The sequence below is a fragment of the Capra hircus genome, chromosome 10, assembly GCF_001704415.2.
Source record: "Capra hircus breed San Clemente chromosome 10, ASM170441v1, whole genome shotgun sequence".
Lineage (NCBI taxonomy): Eukaryota > Metazoa > Chordata > Mammalia > Artiodactyla > Bovidae > Capra > Capra hircus.
In genome coordinates, this window is record NC_030817.1 from 62,906,799 (window position 1) to 62,928,104 (window position 21,306).

The window sequence follows — 21,306 nt, forward strand, 5'->3', positions numbered from 1 at the left end:
CCTGCCTTCAGTCCTTCCCAGCATCAGGGTCTTTTCCAATGAGTCAGTTCTTTACATCAGGTGGCCAAAGTATTGGAGTTTCATATTTGAAACTCAGTATTTGAGACATCACAAGTATGAATAAAACAAAATCTAGGCCCTAATATAGACATATATACAGAACAATAAAATATAGTCATAGTCATTAATGTTTGTCGTGGTTTAGTTACTAAGTTGGGTCTGACTCTTTGTGACCCCATGGACTATAGCCCACGAGGCACCTCTGTCCATGGGATTTTCCAAGCAAGAATACTGGAATGGGTTGCATTTCCTTCTCCAGGGGACCTTCCTCACCAAGGGATTGAACCTGCATCTCCTCACACATGTCTTTCATTTGCAGGCAGATTCTTTACTGCTAAGCCACCAGGGAATCCCTCATAGTTGTTGATACCACCCTAATAAAAGACAAAGATGAGAATTTTGAGGATTTATTATATGATAGACCTTATGGTCAAGATTTTAGGTATATTATACTGTTTAATACTAAAAAAATAAAATTGAAGTAAGTAATATTATGCTCAGTTTAGTTAAACTAATATACTGGTTAGGTAACTTTCCCAAGGTTATTCAGTTAGTAGGTGGTAGAGCTGAATCCAGGCTGCCTGAGCCTTGCTCTTTAAAAGTATAAAACTTGAAATATGTTTCACTTCACAGTATGCTCTAATGTAACTTATACCATTTTATTTTTAAATTCTCATCAAATTCTTTTCATCAGCCTTGTTTGCTGATGAGAAAACAAAGACAAACCAAGGCTGTACAGTTAGTAAGTGGTAGTTACTGAGTCCAGGTAAAATTTCTGATCTTGTACACTTACAACTGTTCCGAACTCTGCATCTCAATTTAAAAAGGCCTTCTGACTTAAAAACGATTATGAACAATGATCAGTTACTGAGAATTCTCCTTATTTATCAGCTTTCATCATGCACACTGTAAGTTCTAAAAGTAGTTAAAGGTCTAATTTATCTCTCTTGCCCCAGTCTTCAGCATATGTACCTATTTGAGGGGCTGACAAATGTGTATTAAAATGAATTGGTAATAAGTCCTGCCTAGTGCATGTTTTCATATATGCAGATCTGCCTTTGTTACTCCAAAGTGTTAATTTAAGCGGTAGTGCATTTATATATAGTTAAATGTATTTGGACAAATCATGGCACAATATTTTTAGAATAAGTAGGCAAGAGCACAACTGTATTATGAAATATCAACATTCTATGAATTTGGGACTATCTGAGCTAACTTTTAAGTTCTAGGACTCTCCTGCTTGACAGTTTTAGTTTGTATATGTTTAGAGTGTGATATTCAACTTTTAAAGTTTAAATTCTTAATCAATTTCTTATCCTTAAATAACTATGTTTTCCAGCTTTATTCTGCATTATTTAAAAAATAACATATACCAAATATGACGTTGAACTTGATTAACAGTAGAGAGTTGAGGAATTGGCCCTTTATTTCCCAGAAATGGTTATAGATTGATTACCTTTTCATCAAATGACCTGATCATATCTTAGTTTTTAGGTTGTTAAATACTAAGTAAATTACTAATAAAGTTATTGCTGTTTTAGACTGTGAATTTTAAATCATTATAACTAGGGTCAAACACATCTTTATTAATCAAAAGAGAAATCATTACTATCAATACATTTTTATCAATGAGAAATAAGTTTGTTTTTTCTTGTAGCATAAAAATCTGTGCTTCGGGATTTGATGAACTCTTGGAAAGTGTTTTCTGCCTCCTGTTGGTTGTGGAAGCATTTTCCCTGCAAAAAGTTGTCTAGATGTTTGAAGTAGTGGTAGTCAATTGGTAAGAGATCAGGTGAATACAGCGAATGAGGCAACACTTCATAGCCAAATTCGTTCAACTTTAGAAGCGTTGGTTGTGCTATGTGTGGTAGGGTGTTGTGCTGAAGAATTGGGCCCTTTCTGTTGACCAATGCTGGCTTCAGGTATTGCAGTTTTCAGTTCATCTAATTGATTTGCTGAGCACACTTCTCAGATGTAATGGTTTTGCCAGGATTCAGAAAGCTGTAGTGGATTGGCAGCAGACCACCAAACAGTGACCGTGGCTTTCTTTTGGTGCAACTTTGACTTTGGGAAGTGCTTTGGAGCTTCTTCTCAGTCCAGCCACATAGCTGGTCATCACTGGTTGATATAAAAAATCAACTTATTGTCACCTGTCACAATCCAGTTGAGAAATGGTTTGTTGTTGCATGGAAGAAGAGAAGATGACATTTCAAATGGACAATTTTTTGATTTGTGGTCGGCTCAGAGGCACCCCCTTATCGAGTTTTTTCACGTTTACAATTTGTTTCAAATGCCAAATGACCATAGAATGGTTGAGGTTGAGTTCTTCGACAGCTTCTTGTGTAGTTTTAAGAGGATCAGCTTCAGTGATCCTCTCAATTGGTCATTGTCAACTTCTGATGGCCACCCACCATGATCGTCATCTTTAAGGCTCTCATCTCCTTTGCAAAACTTTTTGAACCACCCTTCTTGTACTATATGTTCAATAGCAGTCCCTGGGCCAAATGCATTGTTGATGTTGTGAGTTGTCTCTGCTGCTTTATGACCTATTTCAAAATCAAATAAGAAAATCACTTGAATTTGCTTTTGTCTAACATCATTTCCCTAGTCTAAAATAAATATAAAATAAACAACAAGTAAAACAATGTAAAGCGAGAAATGCACATTAAAATGATGTGTAATGTAACTACATTTATTTAAGAATGTATTCCAAAATCAAATGGCAAAGTCTACAATGCAAAACCATGATTCTTTCTTTTCTAAATAATTGAAATCTTAGCATTTTATTTGCTGTTTTGACTATTATAATATCTCCTTTCTTATTAAAGAATAAAAGCAAGTGCTTCTTTTGTGGTCCGTATCTTCCAACATTTTCAGTCTAGTTCAGATTCCTGGCTTGCTAAAAGGTTAACGTAATTTGAGTTACCAGCAAGCAGAATGATCTTGGTCTCATTTTTGTTGTTGTTGCTGTTCCAAAGAAAATAAGTGTTTCACTTGCAATACTTTGCATATTCAGTCAGTGACCATCATTCACTTCTGTATTTCAGTATATGAGAAACATACAATAAGTCAGGAAAGAGAAGTTAAACCCAGGAAAAAAAAAATAAAAAAGATATGCTTTCACATCTTTGCCCCAGAATATCAGCAAAACATTGTCTTCTTGACATAGATTTCTATTAATGATTCTATAAAATATTTTATTATAAGCTCAAGTTAGAAAACCAGACTATGAGAAGATCATAACAATTCAAGATACTTGAAAACTAAATCTAAACAAATGCTACATAAGCATCCCCAGCTTAAGGCCCCATTTACTGATCTGTTTGAGGCAGCAAAGATGGAACCTGTGTTTATTTGCAACTGGCCCTGTATCTTGTTTAGCAGAGAAAATATGAATGCCACTCAGGGACTTATTTTCTGTGTTGCTATTTCATCTTATACTTTGTGTTCCACTGAAGCCCTTGGAGACAATTCTTGTGCCATAGCAGCACCTGCTGGGAGAGGGGAGTTGGAACAGCCACAACTGTTGCCTGCCAAACCCGTTATCCTGATTGAGTGACACTCACTGCGTGTCCTCCATCTTCTAATACTAAACTTTCCACAGTTGCTACTCCTCAGAATCTTGCCTCCTCCCATAGATTTCAAATCACTAGCAATACCCTTAGAATGAGATTTTCTTTAACTCTTTAAAAAAAATAAGCATTTTGCATGTGTGTGTATGTGTTTATGTGGGTGTATGCATGCCCATTTCCCTTTAGAATTTCCGAAAGCACACATCATGGTATTTTAATCTCATGTTTGTTTTTAATGCATGCTTTCATCCTGCTCTGTAGCTAGATTTGTAAATCACTGTCAATTTTGCTTTATTAGAATCTTCTGCTTTATTATGGATGACTCAGTAAAAAAAAAAAATGTGTGTGTCAGTGCAAAAAGGACAGTTTTTATCCACAGCATATGATAAGAGAAGTATTTATGCTTATTCATATCATGGACAGAAACAGTAAGCTTGCCATATGGTATGATGGCATGTTTAAAAATATATCTATTTCATATGTGATTTACAAAAAAGACTGTAAGTAATACAAATCTTAAAATATGGGTCTAAACTGACATTCTGTTGTAAAGCCAACTAGCCTTTTCTTTACTGATGATGGGGGAAAGCCCCAACATAGACAAATTACTCACTACTACCAAATATTTCTAATATTTTACTTCCTTGCATCTTTAGTTAGTTCAGTTGCTCAGTTGTGTCTGATTCTTTGCAACCCCATGAATCGCGGCATGCCAGGCCTCCCTGTCCATCACCAACTCCCGGAGTTCATTCAGACTCAACGTCCATCGAGTCAGTGATGCCATCCAGCCATCTCATCCTCTGTCGTCCCCTTCTCCTCCTGCCCCCAATCCCTCCCAGCATCAAAGTCTTTTCCAATGAGTCAACTCTTTGCATGAGGTGGCCATAGTACTGGAGTTTCAGCTTTAGCATCATTCCTTCCAAAGAAATCCCAGGGCTGATCTCCTTCAGAATGGACTGGTTGGATCTCCTTGCAGCCCAAGGGAGTCTCAAGCATCTTTACTGTGCCCAAATTAAAATCTAGTGTAAGACCTAACTTTATGAAACCTATTGTTTTTGTGGGTTTTCTTTTTCAGTTAAAAATAGCGTTCATGTGTAAAAAAATGATCTTGAAATTCATATACTTTATAACTAAGCTCAAATAATCAAGAGGTGATTATTCATCAATAGTTTTCTTACTGTGGTTGCTTAGTAACCTTGATTGGTGCTCCATCAATCAATCAAAAATGTATTAAGCACCTCTAAGATAACACATCACAAGGTCTCGGAGCCATTTCTGAGGAAATAGATAAAATCTGATACTTACCTTAGAATGTTTTACCTACATATAAAAGGGAGTAGACATTTTGTCGTAATACATTGATAGAGTAAGTCAGACATACTGTTATTCAGAGATGTGGAGTGTGATACAAAGATACAGAAATTAGGAAAGACAAGAGAATAGGAAATTTCAATGGGGCCTTAGAAGAATTGGGAATCATTGGATGGGAATTATTTTGGAAAAGTCATTCCTACAGGGAAAGATGGAAGGCATTGAATAGGAAATGAGCCAAGTGTTAAGCCAACCAAAGTGAAAGTGTTAGTTACTCAGCGGTGTCCAACGTTTTAAAATCCCATGGACTGTAGCCTGGCACCTGTCTCCTTAGTCCATGTAATTCTCCAGGCAAGAATACTGGAGTGGGTAGCCATTCCCTTCTCCAGGGGTAGCCGTTCCCTGCTCCAGGGGATTTTCCCAACCCAGAGATCAATGCCGGGTCTCCTGCATTGCAGGCAAATTTTTTACCATCGGAGCCACCAGGGAAGCCCAAAAGCAGACCAAAAGCAACCTATCTAAGTTGAATAGAGAGCTTTTCACAAAAGCACTATAAATTAATAATGGTGGAAGGTAAGATGGAAAACAAACAATGGAATTTAGTCTAGTTCTAGAAAATGGGGAGCTGCTGACGCTATTTGAACTGTAGAATAATATTTTAAAGGAAGATTAGTTCAGAAATAGTAGGATCTTTTTAGAACAAGAGAGAAAAAAGACATCAATTGGATTTTAGTGATTTATAAAGGGGGGGATAATTCAGAAGAAAGTGCAGCAATGTGATATATTATTATACCATATTAACCTATGGCTCTGGGATATTCTTCATATTTAAAAAAAAACTGCAGAAGCACTCTCTGTACTGCATATCATATAAATCACCATATTATCTCCATGTTTTTACAAAACAGGAAGTATCTATTGGCAACCTTTATTTCTGTCATGAGAAATGAGCTTTTCGAGTGTTGCTATCTTTCATCAAATATTATTACCCATCATGGTCTCTGAAAGAAAGCGTATATGAGAAGCTCATTAATAAGTGAGCTGCCCTGGTGGCTCAGATGGTAAAGTGTCTGCCTGCAATGCGGGAGACCCGGGTTCGATTCCTGGGTCAGGAAGATCCCCTGGAGAAGGAAATGGCAATCTACTCCAGCACCCTTTCCTGGAAAATCCCATGGACGGAGGAGCCTGGTAGGCTACGGTCCATGGGGTTGCAAAGAGTCGGACACGACTGAGCGACTTCACTTTCACTTTCACTTTAGCATGTTGGATTTCTTTTGTCACCTTGAATATCTTTCAAACACATCTTACTAGATATTTTAATTGACACAAATTATTAAGAAAATGATTCAAGCTTATTTGTTTAAAAAGTATTTTGGATATTTGGATTATAATTATTTTTATATTGAAGGGAATTATCAGATTTGCCTTATATCATATGAATGTTTTCTAATGGCCACTTATAAATTCCATATATTAAGGCTGTTATTCCAAATCTTAGTGGTATGTTCATCAAAATGTGTTCATAGCTGTATGAGGTACATGATAATTAAAATATTTCAACCATTAGTATGTGAAGGTCTTAAAACATAGTTTATAGTTATGATATTATTCTCTCTTAGATTGAAGATACTGAATTGAATGGAAGAAAATTGAGTGTAGTTAGAACCAGATGCTGACGATTGCACTTAACCACAGGCTTATCTTACTTAAGCCATGTGTGTACGTCAGTCATTCAGTCATGTCCGACTCTTTGTGACCCCATGAACTGTAAGCCTGCCTGGCTCTTCTGTCCATGGAATTCTCAAGGCAAGAAACTGGAGTAGGTTGCCATTTCCTTCTCCATACTTAACCCATAGTCCATTACTAAAACGCATTTCTGATATGCCATTGATACCTGTTGCAATTGCAAGCGATTTAGTTCTTTGCATGTGTGCTCAGTCCCTTCAGCCATGTCCGACTTTTGTGACCCTATGGACCCTTCAGTTTCCTCTGTTCATGGGATCCTCCAGCCAAGAATACTTGAGTGGGTTTCCAAGTCCTTCTACAGAGGATCTTTCTGACCCAGGGATTGAACCCAGTTATCCTGCATCTCCTGCATTACAGGTAGATTCGTTACCCACTGAGCCACTCGGGAGGCCCATTCAGTCTTTTCAGTTCAGTTCAGTCGCTCAGTCGTGTCTGACTCTTTGCGACCCTATGAACTACAGCACGCCAGGCCTCCCTGTCTATCACCAACTTCTGGAGTCTACCCAAAACTCATGTCCATTGAGTCGGTGGTGCCATCCAGCCATCTCATCCTCTGTCGTCCCCTTCTCCTCTCATCTTCAATCTTTCCCAGCATCAGGGTCTTTTCCAATGAGTCAGCTCTTCGCATTAGGTGGCCAAAGTACTGGAGTTTCAGCTTTAAGCATCAATCCTTCCAATGAATGCTCAGGATTGATCTCCTTCAGAATGGACTTGTTGGATCTCCTTGCAGTCCAAGAGACTCTCAAGAGTCTTTTCCAACACCACAGTTTAAAAGCATCAGTTCTTCGGCATTCAGCTTTCTTTATATTCCAACTCTCACATCCATATATGACTATTGGAAAAACCTTAGCCTTGACTAGACAGACCTTTAGACAAAGTAATGTCTCTGCTGTTAAATATGCTGTCTAGGTTGGTCATAACTTTTAATTTCATGGCTGCAATCACCATCTGCAGTGATTCTGGAGCCCCCAAAAATAAAGTCAGCCACCTTTTCCACTGTTTCCCCATCTTTCAGTTCTATACCTTCATGTAAAATCATTCTTTGATTTTTCAAAACCTCTAAATCCAACTATATCCATGGGCAAGTCTCATGCTTCAAGAAAGTGAAAGTGAAGTTGTTCAGTCGTGTCTGACTGCTTGCGACACCATGGACTGTAGCCTACCAGGCTCCTCTGTCCACGGGATTCTCCAGGCAAGGGCAATGGAGTGGGTTGCCATTTCCTTCTCCACATGTTTACAAAGCTAATGTGTAATATGTTACACGGGGGGAAAAAAAAAAAAAAAAACAACAACAACTGCTGACTTAAACACTGACAAAGCACTCAAGTGTGAGAGAATATGTTTCCTTTAAAATTTTGAGGTCTAAATTAAGGACGTTTCTAACCTTTGCGTTTCAATCACTAGGTCACTAAGCTTGAAACTCACATAAAGTCTACAGGAAAGTTTTACTTCACTTGTTGTTTTTGAAGGTTAAAAAAAATACAATAAATTCGGTTCATTTGGATTAGTTAAATCTACAAATTCACTATTTTCTTGAGTCTTAACTTTTTTACATGTGTTTACATAGACCTAGTCAGCATGAGCATGCTTGACTTTTTATTTCTGAGGTTCATTTTTATAAACAAAAAATATTATTTTGGTCTTATTTATGTTTTAAATATCGATTATACATTCCACTCTAAAACATACATATGTGTTATAAATTACTTCTCCCTAAAATTCAAATATAATTAAATTAGTGCCATACTTATTTTAGGATTCTTGAAAATATGAATCTGGATGTCCTTCTGGAGACAATTCCACTTATTATTTTATTATAATTTTTGTATTAAAGAAATGGATCTTATTTAAATATCTACTATTAAAATACACTATACAGATGTATATATTTTAAAGCAATAAGCTCATAATAAGCATATTCTGATTTTTTTTGTTTCTAACAGCATATTTTCTCATATAGTTGAGATTAACTAACTTTCCCCTGTATTCTTTTCAGTGAGGAAAATAAGCCTGCCATTTTTTGAGTAAAAGCTAAGATTGAATTTCCTCACCTTCCTTCCTAATGAAGAAATGAAAGCATTTTTATTTTCTACACTTGCTTTAGTTTACAGCCTGTGATACAATGGAAAAGTTGACAGAAAACTGGTTTGCTCAAATTACTTGCCTATTTTTTGTTATGTTTGGAATGAGAAGTTTTGGTGCCATATCATGTTTTTGAAGTCTCTTTGATTATAGCATCTCCTACAATAGCATTTTAGATAAGAAAAATCAAAGCAAGGTCAGCATATTATAGGCTATATATCAGAGACTGTATGTATCTTTGTGTTTTCAATAGGAGAGACATTTTTCTAGCTAATGTAATATGAATAAACCAAGCTTAGACATTTCTTAAATTTCTCCTTAATTTGATGTTTTTGTTATGAGTCTATATTTTAATAAAAAATAACTTAGTTGATTAGAGAAAGAACATAAAAACCATTATGACCAAATTAAATAATATATCCTGTTGGCACTTTTGTTGTTTGTTTGTTTTTAATTTACAATTTATCTATCTAAATCTTAAATGAAAAGTGAAAGAAAAGGAAAACTGCAAGAGCCCTTTTTTGACTCTCTTAACTCTCTTTGAGATCCCATGGACTGTAGCCTGACAGACTCCTCAGTCCATGGAATTCTCTAGGTAAGAATACAGGAGTTGGAAGCCACTTCCATGTCTTCCCAAACCAGGGATCAAACTGGTGTCTCCTGAATTGCAGGCAGATTCTTTACCTTTTGAGCCATCAGAAAGATCCCCTTAACTCTCACATACCTCCCCAGATCTCAATAACTACTACATTTGAAATCTGTATTAAAAATTTATTTTAGTGGAAATTCTGCTAGTTGAAATAATTGTAGAATTATTACATTTGGTCATTATCGCTTTTTAAAAAATATTCATGATTTTTATCTATCATATTTATTTCTGTTATGGACTTTCCTGGTGGCTCAGCTGGTAAAGAGTCCACCTGCGATGTAGGAGACCTGGGTTCAATCCCTGGATTGGGAAGATCCCCTGGAGAAGGGAAAGTATTCTGGAGAAGGGAGAATACTCCAGTATTCTGGCCTGGAGAATTTCATAGACTGTGTAGTCCATGGGGTCACAAAGAATGGGATATGACTGAGCAACTTTCACTTTTCTTTCTGTTATAGTCTTAGCATTTTATCTTTTCTCCTCCTTAACTCCTTTTGCTCTCTCTCTCCTTCTTCCTTCCTCAGTTATTTCATAACTTCCTGGTTTCTGCCAACCAGAAAAGTAGGGCATTAGGCTTTAGAGGTAGAGCAAGACATTCTGTGCCTTCTCAGAGCGGTGTAGTCAGGGATATAGACATGGGAGAAAATACAGAGTGAAGCCATGAGTACAGCTGAAGTGGGTATACACCCAATATGTGGTCAAGAAATGTGAACAACCAGCTCAGCCGAGGGGTGGGCAAAGTTATCACCTAAGTGATAACTTTGAACTGAATCTCAACACATGGGACAAACAGGAGTGCTAGAAGACAGGGCCAGACTTGCTGAACACTTTACTGCAGGAAAAAACTGCAAGAGCGCTGAGGTTCAAGGTCAGTGGAACTGTAAGTAAATGAATGTTGTAGGAGTGAGTGATTCTAGAAGAGCGTTTCTAAGGCTGTGTTGTCTAGATCAGTGTATCTGGAGTGACCCTCTTGTTGTTATTGAAAAGTGGAGTTTTCATCAAATGAGCTTTGGAAAACAGGCTGCATTAATGTTTTAAGTTTCTCTGAGTTCTTGAACCCTACAATATGCTAATATGCATAGCACATATTATAGAAGAGTGAAAGATGAAGAAAAATATACCAAAAATAAAACTTGGCAATAATTCCACATTCAGAGAGAACTACTGTTAGTGTTTCAGCATAGTTCCTTCTAGGCTTTCTTTTCCTCTACATTTTCCCCTGTGAAAGTCTTGTTTTCCTCTCTAACCCAGTGATCAACTGCCTCACTGTCTTAATTTGTATATTTGGTATAAACATTTTTACTGAGTTCCTATTAGCTCAGAGACTGCAAAAGAGAGTGGGGAATTCTGCAAATATAAAGGTGAATCATGTATATTCTCCCCTCTAAGAAGCTCTCTGCTGACATTCATTGGCATGTGTCTTTTCTATATAAAAATATGATACGGTATATACCATTCAGTAACATCTTTTACTCACTTATTAATAGTGGTTATAGCTGGTCATACTATTCACAAGAATGCTTTTCTTGCATAACAATATAAATATCTTTATCAATAAGTGTGGGTCAATTACATCATCACTTGAAAATGCTGTATCATAATCTATTATGTGACTATATCATGATTTTTTCAAAATCTGTCAGTCTGATTTCAGTTTCTTTTTTTTAATTAAAGCAGCATTAGGATGAGCACTCTCACTGAGGATTGAAATTTTCATAGTGACAGAAACATAATTGTGTTTCTGATGATAAATCTTATGACAGGGAAGCAGGAGGACAGGAAGAATTAAACTGGTGACAGAAAGACCACTTAGGACATTGTCACAAGAAGAAATAATGATGAATTTACTAAAAAATCTTCCAGTAGCCATGAAAAGAAATGGGTAGATATAAGAGAGATTTTTGATAGACAAACCAAAGCAGCTGATTGGAAGTGATGAGTTAGAATAAATGCTAAACAAAGAAAAGTCTATGGGTTTTCATTAGCATATCAAGTGTCCTCATAATTAGCTATCAACTAAGTCAAGAAATAAATAGTGCTTAGGTTTAAGGACTTGCAAGAATTTTGGAAAATCATAGTAGGCTGCAATTACAGACTGAAAGAATCTTGAGGTAAAGTTATAATTCTTATTATAACCCTACAAAACAGAGAGAGATTCATGAGAATAAACAAAATCTCCTAACAGAAAAAAATATGATAATAATGATAATTTAGAGCATTCTAGAAAATGGAAAATATAATGTGGAGAGAAAGAGGGAAGCCTATAAAAACTTAACATTTTAGGAACTTCTTAGCCAAGAAAGCTGTTAAAGAAGGGGTTAACTCTGAAATAAAAATTTCAAAAACATCATGGAAAGGGTGGAAAATAAGCTGTATTTTAACTGGATTTTGGTATTTGTTTTAAAATGAGCAAATATATTAAAAAATAAATTTGTAACTTACCTAGATTAAAACTGAGGTTTACATTTCTATAATTTGTATTACAAAAGGATAAAAGTTTATCTAACAAATGATTACATTTACAAGGGAGGTTTTTTTTTTTTAACTATTTAGCATGATAAACTTAAAAAGAATATAGCTAGCCAAGGGTCTTTTTTTGTTAGACTGGCCTAATGTAATAAGATCTTTGAATATTCATCTTCTTAAATCAGAAAATGGATACTTTTATTAGCCCTCTCTGTCTTTAATATTTTACTGTTTGTTCCTATAATCAGCACATTAATACCCTTGGAGTTGGTTAAATTTCAATTCTTAGTTTCAAAAATGAAGCAGTTCATACTCAGAGTGTTTAAGCTTGGCCAAGGTCATGTGACTTGTTTTTGGAAGAGGTGAAATTTTCCAATTTTAAATAACACTCCATTAAATAATCTTTCAATGTATAATTTATTTTCATTTATTTTGTACAAATGTAAAATAATTTGGACATTTATTTTGCCATATATGGGAATTATTCTAGTATTTTTATATATAGATATTTAAGGCAGATATATAAGATGCAGTATAGAAAGATAAGGTAATTTGTAGCATATGTGTTACATACTCCGTCACATTTCTACCTAGACTGTTTTATTGTCCCTGAGATGCCAACCAAGAGATAAGCAGGGAAAACTGTTCCAGTTTGTCCATAGGAACAAAGTAATTATGAGCAAAAGGAGAGGAGTCCAGTGCTAACTCGTTGTTCCTTTGAAACACCATAGTTTGCTAAAGCCTGCTTCAGGGTTCATATCTCTACATCAGCCACCTGCTATCAATTTGCCTCAGTTTTAATTCTGCTCAAATCAAAATATTTATCTTCTCTTATTCTCAGTTTTCTCATTTGTTAAATTTTAATATTAAACATTTGATTCAAGGATGGTCATGAGAATTCATGAAAATGTAAAGTTCCTAACTATGCCAGGTACACAGTAGGAGCATAATTAATGTTAAATGTTGAGGTTATTGCTGTTATTCTGTATCCTTTCTCATGGAGGGTGAATAAATATTTCAGCTTTCTTTTTGATCCTATTGTTACAAGGTGATGCTTGTTTAGTATTGTTATCATTCTCTGGTGGTTCATTTCAAAAAGAACAAATTATTTAGCTACATTATTTAGTGGTTTATATTTACAAGAGTAAATGATTTAATCATATAGGTTTTTTTTAATGCAGCCATATTTAAATATGTTTTTGTTAATGCCATTTCCTAGAATGTATACATATTTCAAGAAGATAGTGGTAAACATTTCATGTTTTCTAATTTCTAAGATGCTGTGCATGGTTAAATAATTTTTTAAACTAGAAGTAAATGAAGGAATTAAATGGAAAAGTAGTCATGAAGATATTTAAACAGCAAAATAATTAATTCTGATATCACTTTGTAAATTTTGTTTTCTGAATGTATAAGAAAACAGTTCAACATGAGTAGAAAAATATATTAAAGGTTAAATATGTTTGTTTTGTTCCTGAGCACTGGAGCACAGTAATGCTAGAAGGGCAAATAAAATTTTTGCCTTTTTGTTCATATGCAGTATTACCTCCAAAGGGGAAAATGTATGACATTTTCACAAGGATAGAATTATGTGTATGTTTCTGGTTATTCTTATTCTGCCATTCTAATTTAGCCCATGCTTTTCTTACAGATCCTCTATTGTATAAATACTTTTGAATTCATATACATTTGTATGAGAAGTAAAAGTCTTCCAGTGGAACAGGAGATACCTTTTTAAAAAAAAATTAAAAATTCATTGAATAATATTTCCCTTTTATTAGTTCATGTTTTTAAGTGTGGTAAAGTTAACTTCCTATAAAATCAATCTAGTACTTCCCTGATGGTCTAGTGGCTAAGACTCTGCACTCCCAGTACAGGAGACCTGGGTTTGATTCCTGGTCACAGAACTAAGATCCCACATACTGCAACTATAAGCCCGGACGCCACAACTACTGAAGCCACGCACCACAACTAGAGAAGCTGTCGCAACACGATAAAGACCCAGCACAACCAAAATAAATAATACACAGTTTTTAAAAATCAACCTAATTTTCTAATAAATATCTTTGGCAACATCAGAAATTAGCTTTACTTGAGAAAATTACATTCTTATATTATTGAAATATATTTTTCAAAACTCACTTGAAATACATTTTATAGAAATAGTGGCAATGTCATGACAACCTATTTACAATGATCTAAAAATGTGTTCAAGGCAAATCGTATGAAATTCAAATGTCAAAAAATACTAAAAATCGAAAAGAATGATACATTCAGTTGTCAGAGTATGCCATTGAAACCCATTGTTCCATTTCATTTTCTCAGGGGAGAGAACAAAATCTAAACCTTAGCAGTTTGGTCAGTTTCTAAATCAGTTTTCAGAACTTTGGATTTTATATCAGAGGTTCTTCTTTTTCCCCTTCCTATTGCATTTACTGTACCTACTAAGTCTATAATATCTCTTATCCCTTTCTTATAGCGTCCTTGGGTAAGAGATAATGGCCTAAGAAGCAGAAGACTGAAAAACTTACTCTTACCGTAGCAAGTAGGATCACTCTTTTGTGAAATGCAGATGTTAAAGACCCAGTTAATGGTTGATAATGGCCAATCATGGAGTAGATTGTTCTTCTGTTGATCATTTGCATTCCAGTTTAATGCTTATTTATCTTGCTAATGTTTGAAGTCCTCATTTGAGAACATGAAAACAATTTAGAATTACTTAAATGAGGGTATGTGCCACTTATCCCAAGGTCTCTGTAATTTTTGTCATCTGAATTGCCACACTTCTTCAACCAGCAGAAATTGTTTCCTTATGATTTTCTGTGTTTGAATACGCTTTACCAGTATATACTAACCTTGAAAAATTTTCTTTTTCCCATTTCAAGTTCCACCCAATCTGACTGTTCCACAGGAAAAATCACCTTTGGTCACCAGAGAAGGAGACACAATAGAACTGCAGTGTCAAGTAACTGGAAAACCTAAACCCATCATCCTTTGGTCTAGAGCGGATAAAGAAGTCGCAATGCCTGACGGGAGTATGCAAATGGAGAGTTATGATGGAACACTGAGGATTGTGAATGTGTCTAGGGAAATGTCAGGAATGTACCGATGTCAGACCAGCCAATATAATGGATTTAACGTGAAACCAAGAGAAGCCTTGGTGCAGCTCATCGTGCAGTGTGAGTGCATTTTTTTCTATGTATTTCTACTGGGGGGAGAAGGGAAGAAAATTAGGTAATTTTTGGAGTTGGATTAGGAATCAATATTTCTACATTATTGCTACCCAATTTAAACTATAATTTCCCTAAGTCTGCCTATTATTTGAGCTAATACACACTAATGGAAAAGAATTGTATTAGTATGTGTGTGATGATTATGATGGTGTTATGTCATTGGTTAAGGCCAAAGAATCAACAAGCCTAATGGTTAAAAACTGGCTGTGTGCAATGAAGCAAAATGGAAATTGGAAGTAATTGCTAATTCAGATTATAATATTCTTTTGTTTTCACTGTTTATGTTTCTGCTTCAGCAATTGCCTGTCCTTTGCCCAAATTATTCACCTATTTCAGGGTGTCCTTTGCTTAAATTGTGGAGACCTAATCATTGCAATGCTATGTTTGCTATCTGAAAATGTAAGAGTAAATTACATAATTGTAGTAATATTGAGATAATTCAGGCAGATATTAGGTGCTGATTTTTTGCTTTACTTTCCTAACAGATAATTATTTAACTCTGAGAGCTGAAAATGATAGATTTTTAACTATTTTCATTGAAAGGGCTAACAAAAAATGCAGACATGGTGTGCTTTGTATTTGCTTTTAGTGTAAAAATGCCTAAACTCATGAAATTAAGAAATTTAACAATGTTACTGGTGTTGGGTTATTAGAGAATGATGCCCTGGAATTTGGATAGCAGGTGGTGTGGGTAATACTGAAGAGAAGAAGCAAGCTAAGCACAATCTGTTCAAACTCCAGGAATGTTGCTGTAAAATTTAGTTGAGGTATTATTTATTATTTACATGGTGGCAAAATCTTTAAGAAAAAGAATGAATTGGAAGTAACTATACACTTTAATAAGCAATGATGTTCTTTTCTTTTGTGGTTCTTTCCTAACACAGAAAATGGAAAATAGAAATCAGTCCAAAATATCTATTTTTATATTAGTCATAAAGATGTTGGAAGATTGAATTATCTTACTTTAAATTTGGAAAGATAGTTGAAATATGGAAGGATTATGTTTGCAACAGATAACAACACACATGTTTATGTATGAGGACTGTGAGTGTGAGTAATGGGAGGAGAAAGGGTCTGGCTCCTGTTTAACCCTTTCCTGTCCCTATACTTTAGAAACTCAGGTTTCAATGTGCTGTTTGTCCTGTGGATAAGCAAACTTATACTTGTCAAGTATCTTACTAGTTTTATCTGTAAAGAATGCAGCTCTTAAATGGTGAGTTCCATTCCACAGTTGAATGTTACCTTTTTTTTCTCACTGGCCTTTATACTCATGATAATAAGCTCATAGGGTAGGAGGTTCATGTGAAAACAAGTTTCAGAAAGAAAAACAAAATTTTAAAGAATCTCCTCAATTCTCCAATAAATAAGAGACACCCTTAGGTAATCAGGATGTGGATACAGTTTGGAGTACTTCATTCTTGTTAGTAATCACAGGAATATGTTTTTTCCTCTGGAACTATGTAGGAAGTTTCAATGTTCCTAAAGCTATTGGGCAATTCGTTTTCACTCTACTGAAATCTCTCTGTGGAAGCTGTGACACAAATAGAAGCGGTGGAACCCATTGGCTCTAGGGAATTTTGAATTAAAGTTTCAAGAGCCAGGATCTTTAATCTCCATAGAATATACTAACCTCTAGGATTCCTTTGGTGACCTAATTTCCCCCGTTTTTGCTTCCTAATAGATTTCAGATATAATAAATTCAGCACCAGATCTTAAAATTCAATCCTGTTAATATCAGATGAAGATAATACGGGCAAAGTTGTCTCTAGTGTCACAAGGATGTATTTGACTAAAAGACATCAATAGACATAGGTAGGCAAAGCCAAATTCATTTAATGCGCAGGAAAAGATTTGCATCCCAAGGTGACTTTGCAGAGCAGAAGGTTTAATCTAACAACACTTCCTCTTAGAGGCAAGTTCCCCAGCCTACCAGGAAACAAGGCTGAGTGCCAGCAGTCTGGCCAGTTGCTGGTGAGAATGCCCTAATGTCTTTCAAAAAGCTCTCTTTCATGTATTCCCAACTCTTTTGAAGACTCTGGTTATGTGTCTGAGCATCTGCCAGGTACAAATAACTGGTAACAACTCCAGAAGCCTTAACTACTTAAGGCTTATTTCTGTAAAACTAGTCATGCAGAAATCTTGATAACATTTTAAAATGATAAACATTTTAACTTTTATGGTGATCTCTTAAAAGATTGAAAATAATATGGTATTTGTGCTTAATTGGGATAGCTGTGCCACATGTGCTAATAATTCATATAGAATATAAAGTTATTTCATATAGTTTATATATCAGATATCCATTTGATATATAAAGCTATGGTTTATGCATTTTGTATTCTCAGCATAATATATTTTATGTTATAGCTAATCAAATGCATTGAGTAAATATATCAAATGAATGTATATATACATATATGGAATATATGTATATATATATATCTTGCTTCTTGTATAGTTTGTTCTTTATTATTTAGGGTTCAGGAATATCTGATGACTAGCCACATAACAGTTTGACAGCTGAAAATGTCCAAGTGTATGAAGGGAGGAGATGTCAAATACTCTAACTTGTACCTAACACATTTTTCAGGATGCAAACTCTACACTTTAGTTTACTAAGATCTCCTTTCCTAAAATATATTACACTGACAAGTTCTATGACAGTCTATTTTGCACACACACAATATGTATATATATACATAAAATATATAAATATAAACATATATTTATATATAATTGTATATATTGTGCATATTGTTTTGAAACATGAAAGAATGAAAAATAGATGGTCATCATAGATAAAAAAACACACAAAAATGTGACTCTTGAGAGTCCCTTGGACTGCAAGGAGATCCAACCAGTCCATTCTGAAGGAGATCAGCCCTGGCATTTCTTTGGAAGGAATGATGCTAAAGCTGAAACTCCAGTACTTTGGCCACCTCATGCAAAGAGTTGACTAATTGGAAAAGACTTTGATGCTGGGAGGGATTGGGGGCAGGAGAAGAAGGGGATAGCAGAGGATGAGATGGCTGAATGGCATCACTGACTCGATGGATGCGAGTCTGAGTGAACTCCGGGAGTTGATGAACAGGGAGGCCTGGCGTGTTCCGATTCATGGGGTTGCAAAGAGTCGGACACGACTGAGTGACTAAACTGAACTGAAAGCATATTTTCCCTTGTTAAGTTTTAGTTGTGTCCAATTAAACACTAACCAATCAAAAGAATTAAAGAATTAATTGAGTTAGTAATTGATGAGCAGAGGTAGTAAGGCCTAAGTATAAATAGTATAATTGTTTTCATATTGCATAAAAAATGAAACAGTCCACTTAGCTTAATGTTCTAAATCTTCAAATGAGATTTGTTCTTAGCCAATGTGTTAAAATTATACAGTAGTCATTTATTAAAACTTTTTAAATTATTTACTATCCCCAGTTAATTTGCTTCTTCTTAAAATGTGTGGATAGTGATTTAGGAAGTGACAGAAGCCTAGAGGTATTTTACACCATTCTATGTCCTATTAAGCGTAGCTTAATCACCATAATGAAATGGTTTAAATTATTAAATTTTTGTTCACAGTGCTCATTCTTGAAAGCTGATGCTTATTTTATAATATTTTTAATTTCTACAATAGCAAGTTAGGACAAATGATATAGACTGGAATGAGAAGTTTCAAATACAAGGCCTTGAAAAATAGTGGTTTAAAATTCATCTAAATTTCTAAAAATGCTAGATGAAATTACAGCATGTATTATACAGTTTTAAATAACAGATGTTTAAATATTCAGCCACTATTTAATTTCATTCACATTTTTTGAAAATATGTAATAATTCTTTTAAGTTGCTTATATTTATTTGAAGCAGTGTTAGAATAGATCATTGAAAATAAAAATGTTGCATAGGTTAATTGGTTCATTATTTAAAAATTATAGTATGCATGAGCCTATTGAACAAAATTAGAGCACTTGCCTAAACATAGTAGCAGTAAAGTGATTTTTACATTTCTCCAGTAAAATAATGATCATTTAAATAGTAATTAAGTGAAAATGTCATTGGAAGAATATATTCAAATACTTATATTAAATGAAGATGTCCAGTTATGCCTATGGTCCTCTAAAAGAAATTATTTGAAGTGTACATATGTATATTACATACTGTTATTTTGATTTCATAAACTATAGCATTTTATTTTTAATAAAAGCCAAACTTTAAATGGTTTAATCTCAAAGCACTGGTAAAATCTTTCAGTGAAGTAAGAAATCTTTTAGTGAAGAAATATATTTCAATGTATTTTGAGATATATTTTCTTGAAAATCAAGTGAAGAAGATATATGCTACGTTGGATGTCAGTTTTAACCAAAGCTTTATTATATGTAGGCACCTACAATTAAAGATATTTCTTTTATAAGATATAAAGTACACATGAAAACTTCAAAACTGACAAGTGTTAAAATGTATTAAGTAACCATCTTTCAGCTATCTTCAAATGTGATTCCATGCTCCCTTTACTTACAATTTCTATTTTCCAAATGAAGGAAAACTGTGAAAGAAAACAGTCAGAGCTATTGAAAGACCCATGTTCCTTATCTATTTCCAAAGCAAGACCAGATTGTATGAAGAGGAGGGAACCATAGATTAAAGCCATTATCGCTTACTCTTTTACTCAGAAGCTTATTGAAGAGTGCATGTTTATTTCTTTCAGTCAAATGAATATTCAACCAAAGCAGAATATCACGGACCCTATAAAGAAAAGGAAAATTAAAGACAGATTGGAATGCATGTAACAGATATGCTGACTATTGTTAGATGAATTACTGAGTAATTTTCTACAGTGTTGAGATATACAGAGTAACTGAATTGAACAAATATAATGATAGCATATTGAAAAGCAGAGACATTACTTTGCCAACTAAGGTCCCTCTAGTCAAGGCTATGGTTTTTCCTGTGGTCATGTATGGATGTGAGAGTTGGACTGTGAAGAAGGCTGAGCACCAAAGAATTGATGCTTTTGAACTGTGGTGTTGGAGAAGACTCTTGAGAGTCCCTCGGACTTCAGGGAGATCCAACCAGTCCATTCTAAAGGAAATCAGTCCTGGGATTTCTTTGGAAGGAATGATACTAAAGCTGAAACTCCAGTACTTTGGCCACCTCATGCGAAGAGTTGACTCACTGGAAAAGACTCTGATGCTGGGAGGGATTGGGGGCAGGAGGAGAAGGGGACGACAGAGGATGAGATGGCTGGATGGCATCACGGACTCAATGGACGTGTGTCTGAGTGAACTCTGGGAGTTGGTGATGGACAGGGAGGCCTGGCGTGCTGCGATTCATGGGGTCGCAAAGAGTCGGACACGACTGAGTGACTGAACTGAACTGAACTGCTTTTTGGTTTATTTTAAAACTATTTTGACTAAAATGATCTAAATATTATATGAGAGACAAGGTACTGATTAAAGAGGGAACAAGGAGGCAGTTAGCCATATTCACACAGGGAGATGTTCAAGGCTATACAAGGGAATTTATAAGTAAATGGACAATAATTTTACTTAAAAGAACAATAATGTGCCTTCTAACATAACCGGAAATGCTCTACTTATTCAGATGTATTCTTATTTTCATCTTAATTCTTCCCATCTCTTCTCAGCCTGATAGACATGGTAATTCAATGATGCCTCTATCGTAGACTTCTATACCCCCATTCTCCTCTTCCCACCAGTTCTTCAACTCTTCAGCCATTTAAGTCCTGCCTCAGTCTTCCCCCTTTAGTAAGCCCCTTAGTTACTGAGAAGGGCCCTCCTTGATAGCCCTGTGGACCCTCGTGTTTAGTATGCACAATTTAAAACTTCAAAGTGAAACTGCTTTTTGAACATGCATATTAGATGGCAACAACAATAACATTAGAAGATATACTTCTTTCAAAATCACTGGCTATTATTTCACTGTTGTTGTTGTTCAGTCACTAAGTTGTGTCTGACTCTTTGCAAACCCGTGGACTGCAGCACGCCATGCTCCTTTGCTCTTCACTATGTCTCGGAGTTTACTCAAATTGATGTCCATTGAGTCAGTGATGCTATCTAGCCATTTCACTGTTGACTTCATCCAAACCCTCTGTACTATTGCTCATAGAGTGAGTTGGAACAACACAAAAAGTCCTTCTCATGGATTTATTTCTTTCACCAGTATGACTTGATTCTAA

The 21,306-nt window shown here is 35.1% G+C and overlaps 1 protein-coding gene across 1 annotated transcript in view; it reads left to right on the forward strand.

Annotated features, from left to right (window-relative positions):
* MDGA2 (MAM domain containing glycosylphosphatidylinositol anchor 2) overlaps positions 1–21,306 on the forward strand; it is a 928,200-nt gene that overhangs the window by 678,087 nt on the left and 228,807 nt on the right. The window contains exon 8 of the mRNA XM_018054380.1: positions 14,769–15,062. Within this exon, the coding sequence (XP_017909869.1) occupies positions 14,769–15,062 (294 nt within the window). The remainder of the gene's footprint in view (positions 1–14,768; positions 15,063–21,306) is intronic.